This window comes from Sus scrofa, chromosome X (assembly GCF_000003025.6).
Source record: "Sus scrofa isolate TJ Tabasco breed Duroc chromosome X, Sscrofa11.1, whole genome shotgun sequence".
In the NCBI taxonomy this organism is placed as follows: domain Eukaryota; kingdom Metazoa; phylum Chordata; class Mammalia; order Artiodactyla; family Suidae; genus Sus; species Sus scrofa.
Window position 1 is genome coordinate 82028831 of NC_010461.5, and position 24216 is coordinate 82053046.

General features: G+C 39.8%; 1 protein-coding gene across 4 annotated transcripts in view; it reads right to left on the reverse strand.

Moving 5' to 3' along the window:
* Window positions 2535-24216, reverse strand: part of PCDH19 (protocadherin 19) — a 121795-nt gene continuing 100113 nt past the window's right edge. For all 4 annotated transcript variants that reach the window (XM_021079758.1, XM_021079757.1, XM_013986293.2 and 1 more), the window contains one exon: window positions 2535-8322. In XM_021079758.1, coding sequence (XP_020935417.1) covers window positions 7733-8322 — 590 coding nt within the window. In that variant the 3' untranslated portion in view covers window positions 2535-7732. The remainder of the gene's footprint in view (window positions 8323-24216) is intronic.

Consider the following 24216-nt stretch of genomic DNA (forward strand, 5'->3'; position numbering starts at 1 on the left):
TATCCCTTAAGAGTAGTTGAGAAGAGTAATGATTTCTAAGTAGACAGACATGATTTTGAATTATAGCTCTGCTACTTAGTAGTCGTGTGACCTTGGGCAAGTCTCCTAAGCTCTCCAAGCCTCAGTTTATTTGTGTATAAAGTGGAGATATCATCATCTATTACATAAAGTTACTGTGAGGATAAAATGAAATGATGTTTACAAAGTGTCTGGCACACACAGTACATGTTCGATAAAAGTATAACTCCCTTAAACCCTAGCAGAGAAAAATCCTAGAATAGATAGGATTAGGCTAAATTTTAGAGATAATTCAAAATGGAAAGGGAAATAAGGGAGGTGCTTACGAGAGAGAAGACAGCTCTGGGTGGGGAGAGGATTGCATACTGGAAAACCTAGACAGGTAAGGGAAATTAAGGCTTGGGGCACCTAAGGAAAGTCAAGACACTGAAACACAAGGAAAAGGAGAGTAGGGAAAGTGTTGGGACCATTTTCCCAGCTCCCTTCTCACTTATGGGCACAAATAGCAGGGGTTCCCAACAGGGCTTAGTGGACTCTCTGCAGTGCATTGATCCTTGAGAGAATGGGGTGGGGTTTCGCCAGAGAGCCAGGAATTGCACATAACTGACAGAATCTAATGTCACTTCCCACCTATCCTCCTTCTTCTCATCAAAAATAGTACATGGATGAAGTGTCAGACACACGCAACTAGGTCATTTGGTAGCATCTAGAAATGTTAAGACCTAAAACTCTAAGATAACATCTCTCTGACTCCGTCTTGGAGAATTTTGCTTGGAGGAGTAAGGGTCCCATTTCCTTAACAAGATGGAATATGACTCTCTCAGGCATATCTCTATGCTGAAAATTAAAAAAGAAAAATGATCATCCCTATCTTTGTCCCTGGAGCAGCTGTCACCTCCTATCAGAAACTGCCCTCTTAAGCACCAATTCTCACCATGGTTTCTTGACTCCCATATGCAGCAAATCAGTGACATATTTGAGGTAAGTCACAAGAGCTTTGTTCACCAAAATTGAAAGGGGATTATTTTAATGATTTGTTGTTTTGTCTTATAAACTCAAATAGCTTTAAGATTATGACTCTAATCTTGTCACTCCCCCACATTAGGTAGAGGGGCACAGTAGTGGTCCATGACCTTGGATATACCTGTGCTGCATTCATGAATGCCCTTCATCACATGAGAATTTATTTTCTCTTGCTCATTCTTTGAAGGATGTTATTTCATTTATTTTTAAAATTTTATTTTTATTAGAGTATAGTTTATTTACAGTGTTGTGTCAATTTCTTCTGTATAGCATAGGGGCCAGTCTATACACACACACACACACACACACACACACACACACACACAATCTTTTAAAGGAGGAATTACCATTTCTTTGTGGGCCAAAAAATAAAAGGTGAATGGAAGAGGATCAAAAACCTTTTCTTTGCTCACTTAGTGTGGACTAACCCAGAAGCACTCATAATGCCTCCTATGACTTAATGGCCTCCAAGCAAGTGATAGACCAGCCCCATCCAATATACCTTTATGAACATCTGTGAGTCTGTAAACATCTGCACATACATCAGTATGTACTTGTGTGTCCCAGCATGTCTGTGTCTGCTCTCTGATGTAACACCTGCTAAACTGCAGCACCAGAGAGATGGCTGTTGCTGTGACTTCAGGGCTAATTCTGGGGAATAAGATGCAATCTCAATTTAATACAGGTAAGTAGAGATAACAGGATGATGGAGATCCAAGGAAGCGGTGGATTTCTTTGAGATCACTTTTTTTTTAATTGTCCAAAGAGAGTAGGTCATGCTGAAGCAATTTAGCCTTTAACCACTAAAGGCGCTACGTGGAAATGATCTGCCATGCTTCTATTTTTCCTCTACTCTGATTTTTTTTTTCCTGCCATTTGCAGCCAGAATGAATACTTATAGCACAAGTGCTAAGTCCCAGAGAATAATAGTTTGGATAAAGAAAGCTTGTCAGGGCTTTGACTGCAGCCTTGTTATGTGCAAAGTCAGAGCCTCTCCTGTTGCTTCGCTTTCAAATCTGAAGGCATCAAAGGGGCATGCAGGTCATCTTTGTTTTAAATTCTCTTTTCCCCTGCTGTCAGTCTCTATTTTCTCACCTTTTTAAAATTAATTCTTCAGAGAAGTCCCACTGTGAAGTTGGCCTGAAATGGTTTATTTTAAAGAATGGTTTTAGTGCTCTTGTGTAAAGTACCACCCAGGAAAGTCTTTACCACTCTGAATATGAATGGATCTTTCTCCTCAGGCAAAGGTATTGACTAGGATGGGAAGGAGGAGAGGTACTCAGGAAAGGACTGAAGCCTGATTGAAGGAAGAGGCCCCTCTTAATTGGAGAGTTGGAGATTGTGTGAAATGAAAACAGCAAGAAGAAATCCTTTGGGTCCAAACATCAGTGACCCCACTAAGGGCTGGTTCCTTCCTAGACCTAACAGTCACCCCACCCCACCCCTCCCGGCCCAGCCAAACAACACCCTCCCAGACACATATCACTAAACAATAACTTTTCCATAATAGCCTTTAATACTAAAATGCATTAAATTTTTGAAGCAGAGAAAACACATTTAAGGGGAAAACAACCACCAGATAAAAGGAAACAATGTGGCAGGTAACACCATTTAAAACATAACTGTAATAATTTAATAAAGCTGCTTTATCATCTTGATAAAATAGACAGAGTGGTTATTCTTTTTTGTCTTTTTTTTTTCTTTTTACAATGACTCAATCACTGTGAAAATGTACATAACATACAGATCAGCATATACAACAATTTCATCTTCATATAGTCAGCAACAGAGACTGCTTAATGAGACGTACTATACTTGCATCCCTCTAAATTTCCACCCTGGTTTGACAGGTAAACAGTAATAGTGTCATCAGGCTCATTCCCCTCACTAGAGGAGCGAAGGCGTAAGCCTTTTGCAACTAATACCTTAGCATTCAAATAGCACAAGGAGGTATTTGTTGCTGAATTTCTAGCTCAAGCTAGTCTGGCTCTTGGTCATTAAAGTCTGTATCCTAGCCTTCCTCAGCTGAACGCCAGTAAAAATCTACTTAACCAGTGCTGTAAGGGTGTTAGCTGGTTTGTTTGCTAAGGTTGACAGCAACTTGCAGTTAGTAACAAGGTCATCTTTAATTGCCAACACAGCTGGAGCAACAATCAGCATTATCAGTTTTCCCTAATGACCTACAGTGCTTTCCAATCAAGATCAGGTTTTCGTGGGTTGTTCTTTACCAAGAGCGCCTTACAATATATATTTCAGACAAGGTGGTTGATTTTTATTCATTTGACAAAAGCAATATGAGTTCTATTGGAAATTAATTCACTTTTGCACAACATGTGACCCACAGGCCAATTCCAGCTTCACAAGAAAACAAAGAGAGCTGCAACAACTTCATTAGGACAATGTGTTTTGCTCTGGAATATTTCATTATCAATATAAAGCCACCCGGTCCCAGCCCCACCCCCACACATCCCCTTTGAATATTACTTTGTTACATACTTAAACTAAAGAACAACATCTCAATACACTTCAGTGTCAGCAGATACAATTTGACTCATGAAATGACATCCTTAAATGTAATTTTACCAAGAAGGCAAACACTAGGACTGTATACAATGGACTTCTTAAGCTCATTTATGCTAGTTTTTCAAAGTCAGTTAGGGTCTTATTACCCTAGGTAAAGAGCCAAGTAGACCAGACTTGTCAGGATGCTTTGGGGAAACATTCCACAGCAAAATGATCCCCATAAGTGAATTGGAATTCCAGCCAGAATTTCTATTATGTACAAGAATAATCTTTTTCCCACCCTGGATGCCCAATCAAGCCATCACTACACCCCTGCCTCTCCCAAAACTGCCCTTGGTTATTACTGCTTCAAATGGACCACTTCTGTTTTGCTTATTTATAGAACAGAACTATATGAAAAGTTCAACTGAATTCCTGTCAAACATTCAGTTGTATGCTGAGGTAACACTATTGGGATGGTATTCTGGGTGGTTTCCAATTTTCAGAGATCTAAGTTGTATTCTGTTAACATTTTTGGTTAGTCATCAGTGGGACACCGTGGTGATGAATGAGTTGAAACGGGCACCTTAGGCAGGTTTACACTGGAGTAGCGATACTCAAGGTGCAGCCTCTGAACCAGCTGCATCAGTATCAACTGGGAATGTTGAAGTAGGCGAAGACTCAGGCCCCACCCTAGACCTATTGAACCCGAAACTCAAAGTGTGGGGCCCATCAATCTGTGCTTTAACAAGCCCTCAACTTTTACTGGGCATCTGATCCATATGGATTGCTAGATCCCCCAGAGTTTCTGCTCCAGTTGGTCTGAGTAAGGACAGCTAATTACCATTTCTAACAAGTTCCCAAGTGGTGTTAGTGATACTGGTCCCCCAGGGGTTACACTTTGAGAACCACTGCCCTTCAGGAACTGAGGGGTCCCTTGGTCCATTACCTATTTGGGCAATAATGTGGACCATAATTGACTCTACTGGCTTTGAGAGAAGGCATGGTAAGTTTCATTCTGAACAGGCTCATAGACTAGTCAGTATAGAGAAAAGAAAAAAGAGAGTCTACAGAGCATGGCTCCCTTCTTCCTATTCCTTATATATAGTAAATTCCCACATTGGGGGAAAAGCAATCAATCAATGCAAATTAAACCCTTTACATTGCATGAAGACGTTCACCTGCTCAAGGACATGCCTGAAGCAGTTGTTAGGAAAGCAAGTCATGCCTCAACATCAACTCCTCCCCAAAAGGGACATCAGAATAAATGGAATAGAACTCCCTAAGATTTAGGAACTGAAATTGCTCCCTCATATCTAAATGGACAGCATGTTTAAAGAGGGAAAAATGAAGAATATTTGGCCCTCTGGCCTTTGTGGCTTTTCATTAGACATGTTGAAAAAAAGGGAATAAAACATGAGCCAAAGGGAAATTTAGGATCCTTGCACAAAACTATTTGCAGGAATAGCCTACCTATAAAACCAGCTTACAAAGCCCTCCTAGGATGCACTTGTGCTTCTGGGAGGATGTATACATCAGACGACCGAAGAGAGAGCGGAAAGAAAGATATTTTCTTAATGAGGGGAATTCTCTGAACATGCTCAATAAAGGGCTTGGAAGCCAAAAAATGTCTGACTGCCCACTGTGAACAAAGTATTTTGAGAAGGAAAAAGGATTGGTCTATCACTTGAAACTGAATTCTGAAAAAAAAAATTTCAAGGAAAAAAACACACAAGAGAATAGCAGAATCAATGTCTCTTCTACACTAACAATTTTAAACTTGGCTGGTAAATGGCAGCCAGTGGCCTCTCTGACTCAACAGCCACATAACATTGAATGTTCCCACTTGCCACAATCTTTTCAGCTCCTTAATTCCCACTGAGCATAGTAAGAAATACACCTGTACAAAAACTGTAAAATCTGACTTGAAAGCGACCTTGAGGTGGAAGCTAACAACATACTATCAGGATGGATCAGGCGAGAAACAGTCTAAATTCTACAGGCAGCCATCATAACTTAAATTTAAAAAAATTAATTTTTATTGTGTTAATCAAATAGTCTATTAACTTGCAAACAGAAATAAATACCCAATGCAAAATTGACTACTAAAATGAAATGAATCAAAGAGGGAAAAAAGGGAGAATTAAATGAGCCAAAATGAAGATGCAATGGTAATTGATTTCTAATTGTGTCGGTTTCAGAGGGATATTTGCAGCCACACCAATGTTTTGCATGAGGTAGTATTCAGCACTGAATAAGAAATATGGATGAATTTGTTGCTTCATTATAAGTTCTTTTTCAGAAATATTCTCCTACCTAACCCCATCCCCACTTCTTTACCCACCCATCTCCCTCAAAACCCTCCCTCCCACAAGAGAAAATGTTCCTAGTAACTTTGAAGCCAGGAACTCAGGCAAAAATGACTAAAACATTTAAAAGAGCTGACTTATCTACCCAAACTTAAGAAAATAAATCCTTTTTTGCATTCTAGTGCTCTAACCTCTAAGCCTTATTTTCTGGGTACTCTTAAATTTCAAAAAAAAAAAAAAAAATGAAACAAATGAGAACATAACCACAAAACATTTTTCTCTAGAAACAAATCTTTTAAGACCAAGGCAGAGCAAAGGTGACATATTCATTTATTTTTAAATAATGAACTCTTAGGCTGCAAGAATACTCTGTTGGCTAGTGAATATTAACAGACAATAAATGGGGGAGTTGGAGGAATGTTAACCCAAGAAAAAAAGAATGTGTATAACGAACCTGTTAATTTTTTTAAAAGGTGTATTCCTAGCCTACAGCAAAGTTAGCTAAATATAAAGGATTTTTAATAGTTTCCTGTTCACATTTTTAATTTAAAAAAGTATTAGTCATAAAAAGATGAGTTCAAGTGTCCAAGTGTCTCCATTTAGAAGGCACAGTAATTGGATTAGTGATGCTGTTACCTGTTACCTGTCTTTTCCTAAATGTACACTTTGTACTGCTTACTCTATCCCTATTTAGAATCCTACGATACAGAGCAACATGGAGTTCTCAATTCCAGCCCATGACATGCTTTGCAGTTTAATTCTAATCGTGATTGGGAAACACTGAATCAGGAAGTGTGTGTTTGAAAAGATGCTAATTTAGAACTCAAAATAGATTCAGTCTTTTTGAGTTCTAGATGATTGGAGATAGGGAATTTCTAAGCCTGGAAACTGATAACTTCAGGAACTACTTTCCTGTTCAGGGCCTGAAAATTAGAAAAATTGATCTCATAAAACTTTCAGCACAGTATTTCTGACAACTGCAAATTAGATAGCAGAATATCCAAAAATGACTTTCCGCAATGATCTATCACAGATCCAGGCAGAAGACTGAGAGGCAGAAAAAATACTCTGCAAGGCAGTGAGCAACCACTACATGGGTATCCTCCATGAGTATTCTTCAAGTACTCAATCTATATGTGTGGTGTTACCCATTCACTTGCTGTCTCAGTTGTTTGCACTTTGTTTTTGTCTGTAGTTTTTTTTTTTTAAGAAAAAAAACACACCAACCTCTAAAAGCCTTTTGCCATCACCACACACAGAGCAATTTGCAATATCAAATACAACAATAGCACAGCTAGCAAAAGGGTTCTTAAAGCAGGGGTGTCCACAGCAAAGTAGTGGCATTGGAAAGTACTCGAGCTTCAGAAACAACCTTTTTGGGGCTCGATTTCACATCACTGGATCAATGAATAGTACACAATAATGACCATTAACTTGTCTACACTACAAAACAGTGGCGAGCTTATTAAAGGTGTCCAGAGCTTTTTTTTTTTTGGACTTTTTTTTTTTTTTTTGCTTTTTTAAAATGTAATCCTCCACAAACAATGGTAATTTTTATTATAATTTCGACATAGAAAAATATATAAATTCAAACACTTAATACATAATACTTTTCACAACTGAATTTGTCTCTGTTTCCCCAACATCAAGGCCCCATGAACAAGTCAAGCCAAAGCTAATTTGCTCCAATGGAACACCCCTGCTGCCTGTTGAAACGAGAGGGATTGTCACAGAACTATAGTCATTTATAAACAATACATTTAGGGAAAGCTCTGAAATACAGCCACTCAAGAACCAACCACTGGTGAGCAATTAAAATGATCAGCTCCTGCTTCTTTGCTAGCGAGCATGGTTTCTCTCTCTTCTTCCCCAGGATTGGTTTAGAGAACGATATCCTTCAGACGCTTCACGCCAGGAGAATCTTTGTCGCGGCCCTCCTTCAGAATGGGGTTAACCTCATGCATGACTTTCTCGCCATCAGCTCCACGGGGCTCAGCTTCAGAGGGGCGAGAAGGTCCATTGTTGACATACTGCTCCAGATCGCGGGCCGGGGGCGCCAGGGCAACGGTGTAAGACACAGAAGGCTTGGTAGGCAGAGGGCTCTTAAGGTGCAGAGGGGAAGTGACAGGGCTAATAGCCTCACAGCCATTGCCCGCCTCCCGGATAGCGCTGTTGACCTTGGGGCTGCAGATGGTCACATCAACAGTCCTCCTGCCTTTCACAGAGGGCCTCTCCTCAGCTGGGTGGTCGCTGACATCCTTTCCAAAGGTTGCGAAAGTCCGCTTGGTGGGGCCGCAGTCGTCATAAGCTTCAACATCAGCAGCAGTAGCTTCAATGGACAGCGCGATGATGTTCCTCACGTGCTCAGGGGACTTGGAGCGGGTGGGCATGGGGTTCCGGGGCATCCAGCACCTGTCAGAGTGGCCAAGAATCCGGCATTCTTCCCTGCAATGAAATCCTTCATTCTGATCTGTTTGGAGAAAATAAAAATGTCAATTTCATCAGCATTCCCCAGGAATCACTGTTATCCTCAGTGTTCTGTTTTCTTAGGTATCCACAGACCCTTTTGGGAAATGATACTTTTAGATAGTCTTTTATTGCCTTTTGGAGCAAGTGTGAAGAATTGGATTTTTAAATAGCTCTAGATCTACCCCTGAATATTCTCCCTCCACTTTATTACTATTATTTTTGTTGTTGTTCCCACTGCCGACAAAACTAAAAACCTAAAGGGTAGCACGTTATGATGAAAACATATATATTTTTAAATGTTTAAGGTGCTGAAAGTCAGGATTTTTATGAACAACTCCTGCCAAGAATGAGCTATGTTTGAAAGTGGTTCAGTAGAAGAGGGAGTGGAGGCAGAGCAGGGAATCCAACAGTACATCTGAGAAGTTCTTGGCCATGTTTCTGAAAAATAGTGCAGTCAACCACATTCCCACCCTACCTGTCAATTGATATATTGTGCTCAATTTTAGATTAGTATCATTCTTTTTGAAAACCCAATCATATCACTTATTTCTTTTTTAATTTTATGGTCACACCTTTGGCACATGGACGTTCCTGGGGCCAGGGAGTGGATCCAAGCCACAGTAGTGGCAATGCCAGATCCTTTATCCACTAAGCCAGGCTGGGGGTGGAAACCATGCCTCTGCAGTTGGTCATATCACCTTTTTTGACCACTAGTCCCAACTGCCAGTCTCCTCACCTATTTACATGACTTAATTTCCCATAAGAAGGAATATACTGAGATTGCTTCCATCCATCTGATCCAAAAGCTTCAATTGGCCCTATGAGCACATCACTCATAGGCTGAACATCATTTAAGTTACCCAATTAGCCATTCCTTATCTTTATCTGTAGTTTCATTAGGGTCTTTAGGGCTACACCTGCAGCATATGGAAGTTCCCAGGATGGGGGTCAAATTGGAGCTATAGCTGCTGGCCTACAACACAGCCACAGCAACACCAGATCCAAGCCGCATTTGTGACCCTACACCACAGCTCATGGCAAGGCCAGGGATCAAACATGCATCCTTATGGATACTAGTCGGGTTAATTTCCACCGAGCCACAACAGGAACTCCTAGGGTAATATTTCTTAAAACAATTCTTTCATGGATTACTTTAACCCTATCATAGAAGATCTCAGCACATAGATTTCATAACTATTGGTGACACGTTTTTCTCTTTTCATGCCAGGTTTATTTGGAGTTAAGATTTTAATCTGGCTCTCAGAAAGGATTTCTACATGGGCTTCATAGAGCATAGATCCAGGGTTAACTTCCCCTTGCCCATTGGAAAACTATTAATGTTTGGTTTACAGCCCTAGTTTTCCATATCAATTTATATTTATGTTACATTCTTGCACGATGATGACCTAATGAAAATTTTCATCACATTGCAAAATGCATCAAAATATAAGCAGCTTAACATGTATAGAAATCCTTGGTGTAGGATTGGAGGACGTGAGGAGACAGAGACTGCAAAGACCAAAAATATATACATGTCAAAAAAAGTTGGAAATATATGCTGTGGGAAGAAGCCTGCAATTCAAGGTCTTGCCTGGCATTAGTCTCTATATAGCACACCTTCCTTATACACTTGTATTTATACTTTTTGGTTTGTGACTTGATTTTTTTAAAAAGTAAAAGACATCACAAAGAGGCACTGCTCTGCCTCATTCATCAACAGTTATTTTGGTAGAAGGGCACTTGGCTGTATACTCCATGATTTGGAGAAAAGGTGTTAGAAGAGCCTTGTCATTTTTGTCCACAATTCAGGGCAAAAAGGCATAGCGGCCTTAGCTTTTGAGCCCTGGAACCACAGCCCTATGAATAGCTGCAGAAAGCCCAGCTGACCTTCAGATTGATATTTCAGGCCACGTACTCATACTCTTAGAGCAGAACAGTAGTGAACTACAATCTAGTAGAATCTTCCCAATAGGCTCAACATAAGGCTCTCATTTCTTTTAAGTTTTGAGTTTCAAGTGTCTGTCTTCAAATTTGAAGATGCAGTTCTTTTTTCAACACCATTCAGGAATAGAAGGCCATACATGCTTCACCCCAAATCCAACTACAGCATTCCTTCACTCCAGTAGGCTGCTTCAAATGAGTGACATGAGGATACCTGGATTCCTCGGCAAAAGCAGAGGGCAGAGACCCCAGAGGCAGACACTTCTAAGATCTAATGGATCTAGGAAGATCAGAGCAGGGAACTCAGCCATCTCAGAAGATTCTCTGCAAAGACTGTACTTGCTTTCAGCTTACCCACTGCCTAAGTGAATAAATCACTCTTCCGGAAAAGCAAACGGTAAACTCACTCAGTGCCCCCCAGGAATGCAATCAGTCTAAGCCCACTCATCAATCTCACTAAGCCCACCTCGGCCATATAGGAGCTAGAATAATATGCAATTTTCTTGGATTAATTATGTGACTATATTATGTGTACCACTCTTACCTCATGCAGGTGAAGACTTGAATCTGAAAGACTCATTTACTCACAATATCTCATTCCTGGCTTAGACCTGATCTCTTTCTTTCCTTAAATCCTTACCAAGGGCACTGACTTGCTGCTTATCATTTTTACTATCAAACAACACTCGGTGACATTTGTGTCAATACTACTGAAACAAAATCTAACTTAGCTTTAGTGTTTATAGCCCTATGAATTATGAAAGAAAACTTAGATAGATAGAATGTCTTCCCAGCCCAAGATAATCTATAATCATAAACATAATGTGGATGAATTACCTTTCAAAAATCAAAACTTCAGTTTAGTTAGTGAAATTAAGTGAGAAAGTCACAACACAAAGCCCCTTAAGAATAGCGATGATGACAAATCAGATTTTAACAAAGCAAAGAGGCTACTTCTGGAATTGCCTGGGGATGAAGATACAAGACCAGACAGGAACCATTTTGTATCATCAAAAATTAACTGTCAAGATGCTGGCTGGAGATGAAACAGTGGTAGGCTAACAATTCTCTAATTCCTGGCTAAGATTTCTCTTGTGAGCCTATTTGTGACTCTATATCTTACTACATTTTTCTAAGACTATTAACCTGAGACTAAGCAAAGCAAATTGTAAGGCTCTAAAACCCCACACATAGTTGTAGAAATTTAAACACATCACCGTGTGCAGATGAATAAAAGAAGATTCTTTAATTCAAATATACACATATTTAGGGGTGAATGATGAATTTTCAAAATGGTCTTCCCTGCTTCTGAACTTGTCCCTAGGATTTGAAAAGAATAAATGAATGAGGAGTTCCCTTGTGGTGCCATAGGTTAAGGATCTGGTGTTGTCATTGCAGCAGCTCATGTTGCTACTGTGGTATGAAGTCAATCCCTGGCCCAGGAACTTCCACATGCTGCAAGCCTGGCCAAAAAAAAAATGAATGAATGAAGAGATTGCCTAAGTTTGGAAGAGGGACACAAATCTTGAGGCCACAGAAGTCCTTAGTTCAAAACACATCAGATTATTTTAGACAAAAAAATAAAAACAGAGAGAAAAAACAAAGCTTCTTCAATTGAGATAGTAATAAGTATACCTTTGGCCACAATTTGTCATTAAGGACTTTGGTGAGGGACTCCCAAAATCTCTGGCCAAAAAAATAAAAATTAAATCTTAAAGCATCAGTTTTGCGAGAGTATAGGAGGCATAATAGGCAGCGATGACTAAGTCATGATGGATAAGGAAGTAATTCAAATAGAAAAAGAACAGAATATCTTATTTTGTGCAGGTAATAGAAAAACTTTTTGCAGCAATTACTACCCACCTCAGAATGTGAAACTGCTGTCTCTTTAGATGTGGGCAAACAATGTGCTTCCACACTAGAAAGAACCTACCCATGGTCCCAACCAAAGTGAAAAAAGAAAAGAAAATGATGAAAACACCATCTCAGGCTTTGCTAAAACTTTCAAAGTTCTGGTGGAATAGAAGGGCTGTGAAGCTCTGTTGAGTTTGTATAGATGTCCAGCCACAGTAGATGTGTTCAACAATGCTGGAAGTTCCTTATCATGATTCAGAGCTTGGTGTATTAACTCAAAGATCCCAATGATCAGAGACAAAGCTCCAACACTAAAATAGTTCAAGGTAAAAGTTTCAAGAGCAATGTGTTAAGGACTCAGAAGTGATCTGCAATCAACAAGGCAGAAAGGGAAAGTTAAAGTGAGTTTCAGTTCCTGAGAACTTAAGTAGTTAGATACTTCTAAGTAGCAGCAGTAACATAACCTACAAGCAAGTGATGTGTAAACCGGAAAAGCTTCCTGGATTGTACTCATATCTATCCATTTAGCTTCACCTGCATCACCCACAAACAAAATAATCTCTGACCAAAGTGGGGCCATTTTTTATGAGATACAATGGAAGAGACTATGGCAATATCATGAAGAGGTTAAGGGCTATTAAAATTGATCACATGCACCTAATTCAGAAAACATAACGGTTGAGAAGTGTCCACTCTTGACCTACCTAACTCCTACTCATCTGAAGCAGACGTAGCAAACCTATGTAATATCCATATCTATTTTTAATGTTTATAAACAGAACTCCTCCTCTGTTAGGGCTGGCAATATGCCAGCTTAAAAACTACCTTATCTAGTCTTCTTTGTAGATGGGGTGGCCATGTAACTAATAGTAGGCCAATGTTATAGAGGCAGGATGTCAAGAAATCTCCTTAAAAGAGGGGAACTGACTTAGCTGGAGGACCCTTTTGTCCTTATTCCTCCCTGCTTTGTCCTATCTGGAATGGAGACATAATAGCTGGAGCTACAGCATCCATCTTACTACCAAGAGGCAACTCTGAGGATGGAAGCCATATTCCTATAAATAGCATAGTAAAAAAGACATAAGGACTTTGGGATATCAAAGATTTTGTATACCTACCTCACTAGACCTGAACTTCTTTTAAATAAGAGAAAAAATAAGCCTCCTTCTTGTTTAATTCACTAGCCTCTGGGCAGTTTCCTGCATGCTATGTACAGGTCTTAGAGAGATCTGTTATGCTTTGATATATAGTTGAAAGTACATCTGCCATGTACCTTGGAGTTTTTAATTTTAACAGTAGTCAATGGGGCCTGTACTGTGATAAGTTAACAATGCAATAAGCAGAAGAGTCTATTTTATGAAATTAATTTGTTGTTCAAATATGAAGCATTGTTTCTTGGCATTGAATAAAATTGTTGTTAATTCCTATAAAATATAGGCCAAAAACGGGCCTTTTAGACCCACTGGAGATGCTGACTCCTCCTGGCAAAAGTAACTTAAATACCCATTGAAAAACAAATGCTCTTGTCAAACATGCCTGAGAATTCCAAAGGAAAGAATTATCCTGGAAAGAATTCTTAAAAGCATTTTAAGGCCTGCAAAGACTGAGGAGAAAGAACATTCATCCTTTATTTGAAACTTAATAAGCAAACAGAGTAGCAGTGGACTCAGTGGAAAAGGGAGGAAGGGAAGATAGAAAGGGGGAAGGAAAGGGAGCAGAAAACAACACGTAGGCTTCAGACATTACATCTCGGTCTTGATCTGATTAACATCCTAAGGCTTGGGCTTCTTTGGGGGTATTTAGATACTATTTGAACATGTAGCAAAGATTCAATAAGGGCTTAGGACTCTGCAAAATGAAGATTTCTCAGAGCCCTCCTAGGCTGTAATTTTGGAAGGAGTTTATACTTACTTCCTAAAGGACCCAAAGTTTCAGGAAGAAAATATGGAGCACCATCTATAAAATATTAAAGAGCTGACCAGTAAAAACTGAGACATTTCTAGAGGCTCATGAACCAACACCAAGCTATCCTGCAGCCATTCTAGCATGACAAGAAGTAAATCAAAAATTGCATACACTACAAAGAGTATTGTTTCCTTCTCACTCCCTTTTTCTCTTTCAGCATTTTCTGCTATTTTGGTTCCTCCCTAATGCTTTCTTTCTGTTTTCCTATTTAGCAGCCCTTCTTACAGCACTATGGCCTGATGAACAACAGGCAGAAGGGATACGATGCGGAACTATGATTAGCATTTAAAACAGCTAGGTGGTATTATTTGACAGATGCCAAAGAAGAAGTATGCAAAAACCAACCCTTATAAACATGGACGAAAAATCCCACTATTTTCCTTCATCTGTGTACAGACATTAAATGCACCTGTTAAAAATAAGAGAATTCAAACTGTCCAACATCCTGGGACAGACCATAATGGAAATTAGCATTTTAAAAAACATATATATATATATATATATATATATATATATACACATGCATACATATATATGGATATATATATATATGACTGAGTCACTTTGCTATACAGTAGAAATTGGCACAACAGTGTAAACAAACTATACTTTAATAATAAATAAATAAATATCCACTAACAAACTGAGATCATCAATTTTTTTTTTTTTGGTCATATAGCAAAGCCCTGGGAGAAGGGCAGGATAGGAAAGTTTTGATGGAGTAAGAAAAGCTAGAAATGTCTGGAGAGAGATACCTAAGGAAAGGCAAGGTGGGGGTAAGATATGAGAAGAAACTTCCTGAGACTGGCAAAGAGATGGTGCCAAAAGAGAGAAGACAGGCAGAGAGAAAAACCAGCCCTGATCAGCATAGATTGACATTTTCAGAATGGCTAACTAGTTAAACAGCAGGAATTCTGTGAAATTTGGTTTTAGCTCGGGATAGAGAGGATGGCTGAAAAGACTGAGGAACCTGAACCTTGTCCCTAGCCCATTTGACACCTGAGCATTTGTTAGCAAGTGCCACCCAATATTTGGCTGAATGGCATGCAGGCCTCCCCCTCATTCATGGCTATGCAACCGAAATTCAGTTACTCCCAGTGCAACATGAAAATAGATTAAAAAGATGCCCCTTTCAGAATGCAAAGCAATTGAATTATCTTCAATGGAATCTTCAGTGCTGAGCTGGTCGAAGAGACAAAGTTAAAACATATTGAAGTGTAAGTGCTTGAGAATTTAATATTTATGATAGATGACAGTGTGGCATGTACAGTCATACAATCTAAGTTGCAATTTGGGCAATCACAATAGTTCCTGGAGTTTTCATTTTTGTACTGGGGCTCAATTCAATTCAACCCATAAAGAAGAGATTTCAAGATGTGTATAAGTATAAGTCATTTGTGCTGATGCATAGGGAGCAAGGAAATGAAGCAGAAGGCTGCCTGGAAAATTGAGACTGAGAAATAAGAGGTGCTGACAATGACTGAGATAAGCAGAGATTGACTAGACTGGAATCTTCGTATTTTGGCTTCTATGGTGGAGCAAATTATCTGACAAGGTGCTTAAAAACCATTTGCAAAAGCTTTACAAGTAAAATATGAGGTGTCAGGGAAGGCCACTGAACTATTCCCCCAAAGGGGGAACACTGAGATGCTGCAACTCTGAGCAAAGAGGGACCATTTTCGAGAGTTTCATTCTACCATGTCCACAGAATAGTCTCTTAGCCTACAACCACCAGACACCTACAACACCAGTTGAAGAGTCTAAACCAATTGTTTGACTTGGCGTGAAGTCAAATGAAAAACAGACAGTTACACACATTCTACAGGTAAGTTATGCTGCTGCCAAGACAGTGCCTTTAGATGGTACTGATAAATAGCACTAAACCTCAGGTTATCACTAACTTGGTTTCACTCTTTCCTTGAACATATGCAAATTGCTGACATCATTAGCATGAGAAAAAATTCACTTTTATCCCTGTCATAAGTTTCTGGGTATTGGACACAATACATAGTGAAGATGGCACAAATAAGGCTGATGGAGAAAGCAAGAGGGACAGGGCATGTTCGCCAGGAAAAAAAAATCTTTCCTTTTTGAGTGAAAATTTAATGTTGGTTGGCGGGGTGGGGGGAGGACCCAACAGATGCTGTTCTTAACAGGAACTGACACTTCCTTCAATCAAGTCCCAGGACATTCAGTTGTGTGAAAGAGACACTGCTATACATGAGTCAATGAAAAATGTTGCAACTGCAACTTCTAAATTCTTTCAAGATTCTTAACTGCCAAAACGTTCCTATTACTGGGTGGGGAAGTTAAGAAACAACATTGGTAATTCTCCAATCACTTCTTTCCCATTTGAAAAATAAAGTGCTCAATGATTCAAAAAGATAGCATGAGTCATGTCATCAGCTAGGTAGGAAATCACAAGAAATAGTCATTGGTAACAAATAGGAGTGTCAGAGGGATTACTATCTATTAACTGCCTAGGTTGGACTATTCATTGCCAACAAAAGCCTCGTAGAAATGTCTAGCATTATCTTGATATTTCAGCATAACTTCAGCAACCATCTGGAATACTTTAATTGCGATGACACTGCTTCTGGGTACAGCAAACAGCACAATCATTAAAAAAAATTCATTTCAAATATCTTCCTGGAAGCTAATAAATTTTACAGCAGTTTCAATCCTTCCTTGTTGTAACAAAGAAAAGCTTACTTCCAGACAAATTAAAAGTAAATGGATTGCCTTAGGGGAATCTATTCAAATATCACTTTTCCATGTTAGAAATCTTTTTTTCCTAAAACATTAAAGAGAGAGACAGAGAGAGCGAGAGTGAGAGCAAGAGAGAAAGAACGAATGAATCTTGGATGGAGGAGTGAGATGAATGATGGAGATAGCGAATATGAAAGGGATAGAAGCCAGTATATGAAAAAGACAAAATAGTAGCAGAGGGAGCATAAGAGACAACCAAAACCATTAAATCTTTGTTTGCAAAATTAGGTAGAGATCAACTTAAAATAAAATGCAAATATGTCACTGGGGTGCAGGCCTAACATTTGTGTTAGAATTTATGAATAATAACCATGAATAATTAATACCAAAATTGAAGGGCTGAAACGCCACCTTCTATGTTTTCTTGTCATTATCCATCTTTCATGAACAATGCTCAATTTTATTCTTTTGCTTTTTTCCTTAGAATTACTTAGAATTACTCTTTTTCCAGTTGTCCACATAACCATACCAGCAGGAGAAAACAAGCTATATTTTTCAGGGTGTTGCCTCAAAAGCGACTAGACGAATTCAGAAATCAGACCAATTAATCCGTTCTTTGAGGAAACTTGATAATCTGAAGGTGCCAGATATTTGTCCTGTTGCTTGTTTTAAGAAGAAAAAGTCCTTTACACCTTTTGCACATGGTGGTTCCAGTATGACATCCTGACCTTCAGCATATCCAACTCTTTTAAAAAAAGAATGGCTGCTCCAACTGAAGCATCAAGGAAGTCTTAGAATCTCTTTGGGCCACAACTGTGAGGGCTTTTTCTGAGTTGGCTTGAACTCTGAATATAGGAGTAGCAGAAGGCTTTTCAGTTGAGATGACCTGAGTTAAGACATTCTGACACAACTCTAGGAAAGTCTATGTAAGTGCTGATGTAGAGTAAGCCTGAATTACAGCCCCCAAAACCTATTGTAGGAGTTCCCTTGTAGAGCAGCGGGTTAAGGATTGGGCATTGTCACTGCTGTGGCACAGGTTGCTGCTTGGCTCGGTTCGATCCTTGTGGAGGGAACTTTCATACACCGCAGGTGTGGCCAGAAAAAACTTATTACAGACCTACACACATGTATACACAAACACACACACACACTCACCACCCCTACCAGCCCTCATCATCCTGCATATTCATCTCTATTCAGAAGTTAAAACAATGGAGCATTATACATCAATCACATCTCAATAAAGCTTGGGAAAAAAATCAGTGGAACAAATCAAAAGATTACTGAAAATCAGTCTGGTAAATTTAAATGTTCTATCCATTTAGCACAGATCATGTATCTTCACACCCTTGGAATAATCTGTTTTTCCAAAACATTGCATCTCCTGAACTCCAATTTTATTGCATCTGCCCCTTGTTGGTTAAAATGCCAATCTTTCATGACTGGGTCTGTGAAACATGGGGCTAATGAACAAATGCCATGCTGTGGCTGGAGACTCCCTGAGGAGCCTAGTTCTATGTTCAGAAAACAAAACACTGGGAGTAGAGAATTTAATGTTTAATTCAAGCCTGCATGATTTCTATTCTCTGAGTTTCCAATTTGGCAGTTACAGAGAGGGAGGGTGCAGACTTGTTTAACATAAAATGTTGGGTCCTAGCATAAAAATATTCTGAGTAAATTGAAATTATTAATTAAAGAAAAAGTCTTCTTTGGCCCTAGAGCTTTCTCATCTCCTTCATTCCACTTTGCAATCTTTTCTTTTCTTTTTTTTTTTTTGCTTCTGTCAGTTAGTGAATAGCCAACAATCCAGCTTGTTATTAAAACTGCAGATAAAATAATCAGCTTTGGCAAAATGCAAACGGCAACTAGCTGAAGAGCTGAGGATCATCATCTGCTCACATATTAAGACATGGCACAATTCCTTTGACTATTCTAATGGTCTTGGATTGGGGGCAGGGAGGTAGAAAAGGGCTGGAAAGGAGAAAAGAACAGGGCAGATGCAGAATGATATTTTAAAACCTCCTGCTGGTGCTCAAAGAGCTCTTTGCTGTTATTAACCACACACACACACACACACACACACACACACAACACAGAATTATAATGCTGACATAGTTTCCTGGATAAGATACTTATAGGACAGTAACAAACAAAGACATCGACGCACACTTTTATTCTCCTGGGGAATCTTTGTCCCCCCCCACCACCACCTTCTTTCAGAGTTTATGCAAACTGAAAAGTTTATATGTTTAACACTCTGTTATCCATTCCAATATGGGAGGTCAGCAGTATTTCAACAAAGAAACCACTCATGAGTAATGATTTTATGGAGACAAGAGTGGGAAAATGAACTGTTTGAAATGAGTCTAATTCCTTGTGTGACGGCTAATAAAAGGAAACATCTGAACACAGTGCTTGAGAAGCATTTTTGTACTGTTCAACAGACTGAAAATAATAGCCTTTTTTCTGGTCTGCGTTACCATTAATAACAGCCTTCCCTTCTGGTCATCTGTGTTTACAGAGGGAATAAAGATTGATACAAGAGCTCGCCTTTTCTTCTGCACCACCCAACTAGATACGGACTGTCCAGACGATTTTTTTAAAACACAAACCAACTTTTATTTTCCAAAGTAAAACTAATCAGAGTACCTAAATGTTTCAGAAATTATTTCAGAACTGCGAGGAAGCCAGAAAATTGCCAAGCTAGCTCTCAGAAAAGGTTGTTTGGAAAGTAAAAAGGGGACACTGACATCTCGCCTTTGTTTAAGGAAACTCTTGAACTCTCCAGAGAGGAAATATCGCATCTGCTCTATTTACTTTCTCCTGAACACACCCCAAAGACTGTCCAGGGCAGGGGGAAAGTAGATTGATTGTGTACCAAATAGAATATTCCACGAACTGCAGGTCGTCAGCTTCCCCAGTGCATTTAAGATGGAATTCACTTCACGAATTTCAACATATGCACAGGCATTGCATAAAGGAAGGTTCCCCTGGAGTTCAATGGACCTTTTATTCCCACCTATAAATAATAAGTGCCCTCATGAATTACTTCTCATCTCATTTCCCTTGTCTCCATTCCATAATATTCAACACATCTCTGCCTTGCCTAAAATATCCTCTTGTCTTACCACTCCATTCAGACTCCGTTTCTCTTCCTTCAGCTTTGTAGCCATTCCTCATCACATCAAATCTTTCTGCCTAGAAACTCATACCTCCAGGGAAGCTACAAGGAGGCAATCAGAAACAATAGCGGTGGCCAAGTCTAACAGAAAATCCACCGATGCGAAAAAGGCCTATTCTCTGGGACATTTCCCCATTCCTACCAAGGCACCTTCAGAGTAATCCTGATGGTTCTGTGGGGGCCCCTCGGAATATTAGAAACAGCTGTGTCTGGAATATCCTTAGCTGGGTATATTACCAGCACCCCCTTACAAGAAAAACTTGAGGAGAGGAATATTATCTGTACATCCTATAAAAGAGCCCACCTCGCTATTAGGAGGGTGAATGGTTAACATTTATCATAAAATAAAATTTTTAAACTTACAATTCCCTAAAATTCAAAAAAAAAAAAAGTTGCTATGAATTTTATGTCTGCCAAAAGAATCAAAAGGGTATTCAGTAAACCACTCAACTATTTGCTCACTGGCAACTCACAGTCTAATTTAACATTGGTCCTCTTCTGTCCTTCATGTTAATGTCATTGGGCCATCAGCCAAAGCCTAGAGTAGTAAGCTTCATCGTGGTGAATTGGAATCTCCAGTGTCAGATACAGTCAGCCTGACTAGTTCAGCCTGACTAATGGGAACTACAGCTTGCCAAAATCTACAGCCTCCCTGTCTGTTCCACCCATCAAATATGCTTAGAAGTCCCATGGCACCAGCCCAGCAGTCTACTGATCCCAATCAGCTATCAATAGCCTAAGTGTAAGTGATTGTAGATGAAGTACCAGCCGAATGTGTTTCCTTTTTCGTTGCAGGAATACCAGGGCTATTACGGCACCCATAATGCTCCTACCTAATGATTCAGACAAGCATCCAAGAACTAAGTATTTTGAGATGCTCTGTCTAGCTACAATTACAGCATTCAGCACAGCACTAATAGGCATCCCGGCCTCAAGTTCCAAGGGCACCACATACACAGTATTGACAGGATTGCCCCCCTCCCCAGTTAAATATGATGGAAGATATAGGGGTTCTCAAATGTCCTGCTGCTGGTCTGGAGGCCTGTTTCTGCCTCTTCAGACTCTGACAGCTAGTGAACAAAGGAATTCACGTGTATATGCTATAAAGCCTAGAACTCTCTAGTGAGTCTTTTATTTCCCTGACATCCCAATATTGCATCAAATGGTAACTGATTGAACTTTTCTCCCTCTTCTATTCCCAAACACTTCCCCTATGATTCAAACTCAGTGCTAAAGTTTTTCTTCTCAAACCAGAGGCTTCCTATCCCATAAAAGAATACTCTGTCTCAGAGATAATACTTTGAAGTGAACTTCGCAGGAAAATAGTTTTTCAATAGCCAATTGTATCAGGAGTGAATCTAACTCACTGGGTTATCCCTAAATGCAATAGCATGCCATTGCACTGAAAAGGTAATGCTTTATTTTCTTCCTTCATCAGGAGCATATCCTGACATTCACCTCCAGGGGAAAGCCAATTGCTTTTGTGTTAACTGGAATCTGAGGCACAGAAACCCACTATCTCATCAGAAAGTCCATACCTCGGAGCTCAAGAATATGCATGTCCATGAGCCTCTTCAGAGGGACAAAACAATTACTAGATCCCAGATTTTATTGAATTGAGCAGATCCAACTTTGCACATAATTGTGGGTGGAGGGTGGGGATGGAAAAACTGGATAATCCATAATATTTGTATTTGTTATGGAGAAACCACATTTCCTTCCACAATAATAATGCTCATATATTAAAAATCTTTAGCATTATTGAGCTAGTCATCATTTAAACAAATCTGACAAACAAAATTGAGTCCAGATATCAGAACCCAATCAGTCCTTTCCAAAGGCAACATTTCTCTGCCCCTGCTTCCAGTGAACACGGAGTAGATCAAACTGAATATTAATGTGGCTACAGTCTCCCTAGCTATTTTCTTCCTACTGTCATATTTAATCTTTTGGGCTTTCTCATTTTGTCCAACATCTTCAATTTTTTTGTTTCCTAGCACCATCACTTGAGCATATTTGAGAATGTGGCTTAGGTTTTCCTAACTCTTGCCTAGTTTTCATCCCCTACTGATAAGAAGCTATAAGACAGTATAATTAACACCAGCTGCCCCATCTTCACTTCTGACTCTAGGAGCTAAGCAAGCCAACCTCACAGGGTGTGGACTAGAGTGGGTGGAAGAATGTCTGGCTTCAGCCCAGCTATGGTGGGCCTCTCCCAAATTGCAATCCTCCTCCATTAGACAATCCCAAAGTTTTTTAATCATGTTTACACAGCTGGAACTCTGCAGACCCTGAAAAATCATGCAAAGTGACACCACATTAGACTGCTTCCCTCTTCATTCTGGATTGAATCCTGTTTATCTAAAGAAGAATAAATGAATATATTAAATTCTAGCCTTGGGATAACAGCTACTGAGAAAGAGAGAGAGAAAGTGCTCCTTGTCTGAGCAGAGTGTGCCTTACCATGACTGCAGCAGCCCACAGGTAGGAAGCTTTCTGTCTGCTAGTAAGTAAGCAGCAGCCAAGAAAAGCTCAGTCCAGAAGGAAAAGCTCAGTCCAGAAGAAAAGACAACCATCCATGTCAGAAAACAATTCACTGTGTGACTATATTGATAAACTATATCTAGTGAAAAGACAGGCACTTCCTTAGTGAGGCCAGCTTTCTTGCAATCCTGGCCCTTGAGAATAGGGGTGAATCTGCTCTCCCCTTCACAGAGCCCCCACCCTGAGGTTGTCATGTTCCTGCTGGCCAGCACCACAGAGAACCCTCTGCACAGCTTCATCAGCTCCAAAAGTAGAGAAAAGATGGAGGGTAAGTTTAGTCCTAGGCATCTGAGAATCATTCCTGCTGAGGACCTAAAGCCATAGGGACAGGTGAAGAAAATGTTTAATATAGCTAAGTTTTTGTGCATGGAGAAGCAAAAGCAAACCTTTCTGATGCAGCACTGTGTCCCAAGGCAAGCTTCTCTCCAGAAAGAATGAGGCACACTTGAGTCAAATCTATTGGAGCAACTCAAGACTTAATCTGCTCCTTGCCAAAGGAAAGCTTGCTACCCTGCAGTACATCTGAAGCCAGCTCCTCTCAGCGAAGTTTGCATTACCATCTCTCTCCCAGAGGCAGTGTAGCAAAGTATGTAAGAGTGTGGGCTCTGGAGCATGACTGCCTGGTTCAAGTCCCAGATCCACCGCTTAATAACCCTATCCAGAAGTTATTTAAAATTAAAATTATTATCTGTGCCTTGGGTTTTTTTCCTTCCATCTGTAAGATAGGAATAAGAGGACAGACCTCCCAGTGTTGTTGGGATGATCCAAAGTGTAAACCAAGCTAAAGAGTTCCTGGCACAAAGGAAAAAACCTCAATACACGTTTAGGTCAGAAAGCTCCAACTCTGGGATAGATGGAGTCTGAGCTGATCTTATCCTTAGACCATGTAGTCAACTACTGGTGAGATATGAAGAAGGGATGCAGGGAAAGACCTCACATTAAAGACATCACCCTCATCAGGCCACATCGGTGACCTAAATGCCACCATTAATTATTCCTTTGTATTATCATCATATTAAGGTATCAAATGCTATTTGGAAAGAAGTACTGATGAGTTTAGCAGATCCGTTGGAATAACTAAGACCTTGGGAAAATGGAATACAGAACAGATTAGTTTATGTGGGAATAGGAGACAAGCAAAGAAAGCTTGAGAATGCAGGGCCCTGAGTAGAGGGGCTAATGGTGATGGAAACTAAGAAAACCCAAGGGCAGTATTAGATGCCCAAAGAGAGGGGAAGGAGCAGGCAGATGAATACAGTGACATGGCAGATACAATTTCGCCGAGGGCTCACCCTTGCATACTCTTTCTGAGAATGTGAGCAATGCTTTTTCCCTCTGTGCTATCTTTCCTCCTAGGCATAGAGCTAATTCTGACTCTGCTGCAGGAGATGTCATCACTTAAACACACACACACACACACACACACACACACACACCCCTAGGCAGAATGCATTCAAATTTAAAAAATAGACCTGAGAAAAGAAGTATTGACAAGATGCCTAATATGCTAAGTATGAGGAATTAAATTGAATGAGGCACTTGGGGCAAGGAAACGAAAACCAGCTGCACCACAAACATTTGGAAGGGCAGCACTAAACCCACAATACAAAACACTTTGGGTTGATTAATAGGGAGCATAGTGTGAGAGGGAAGATGGAATAGAATGGAGAAGCTGACTTGATATCTTAGATGTAAGGGCAA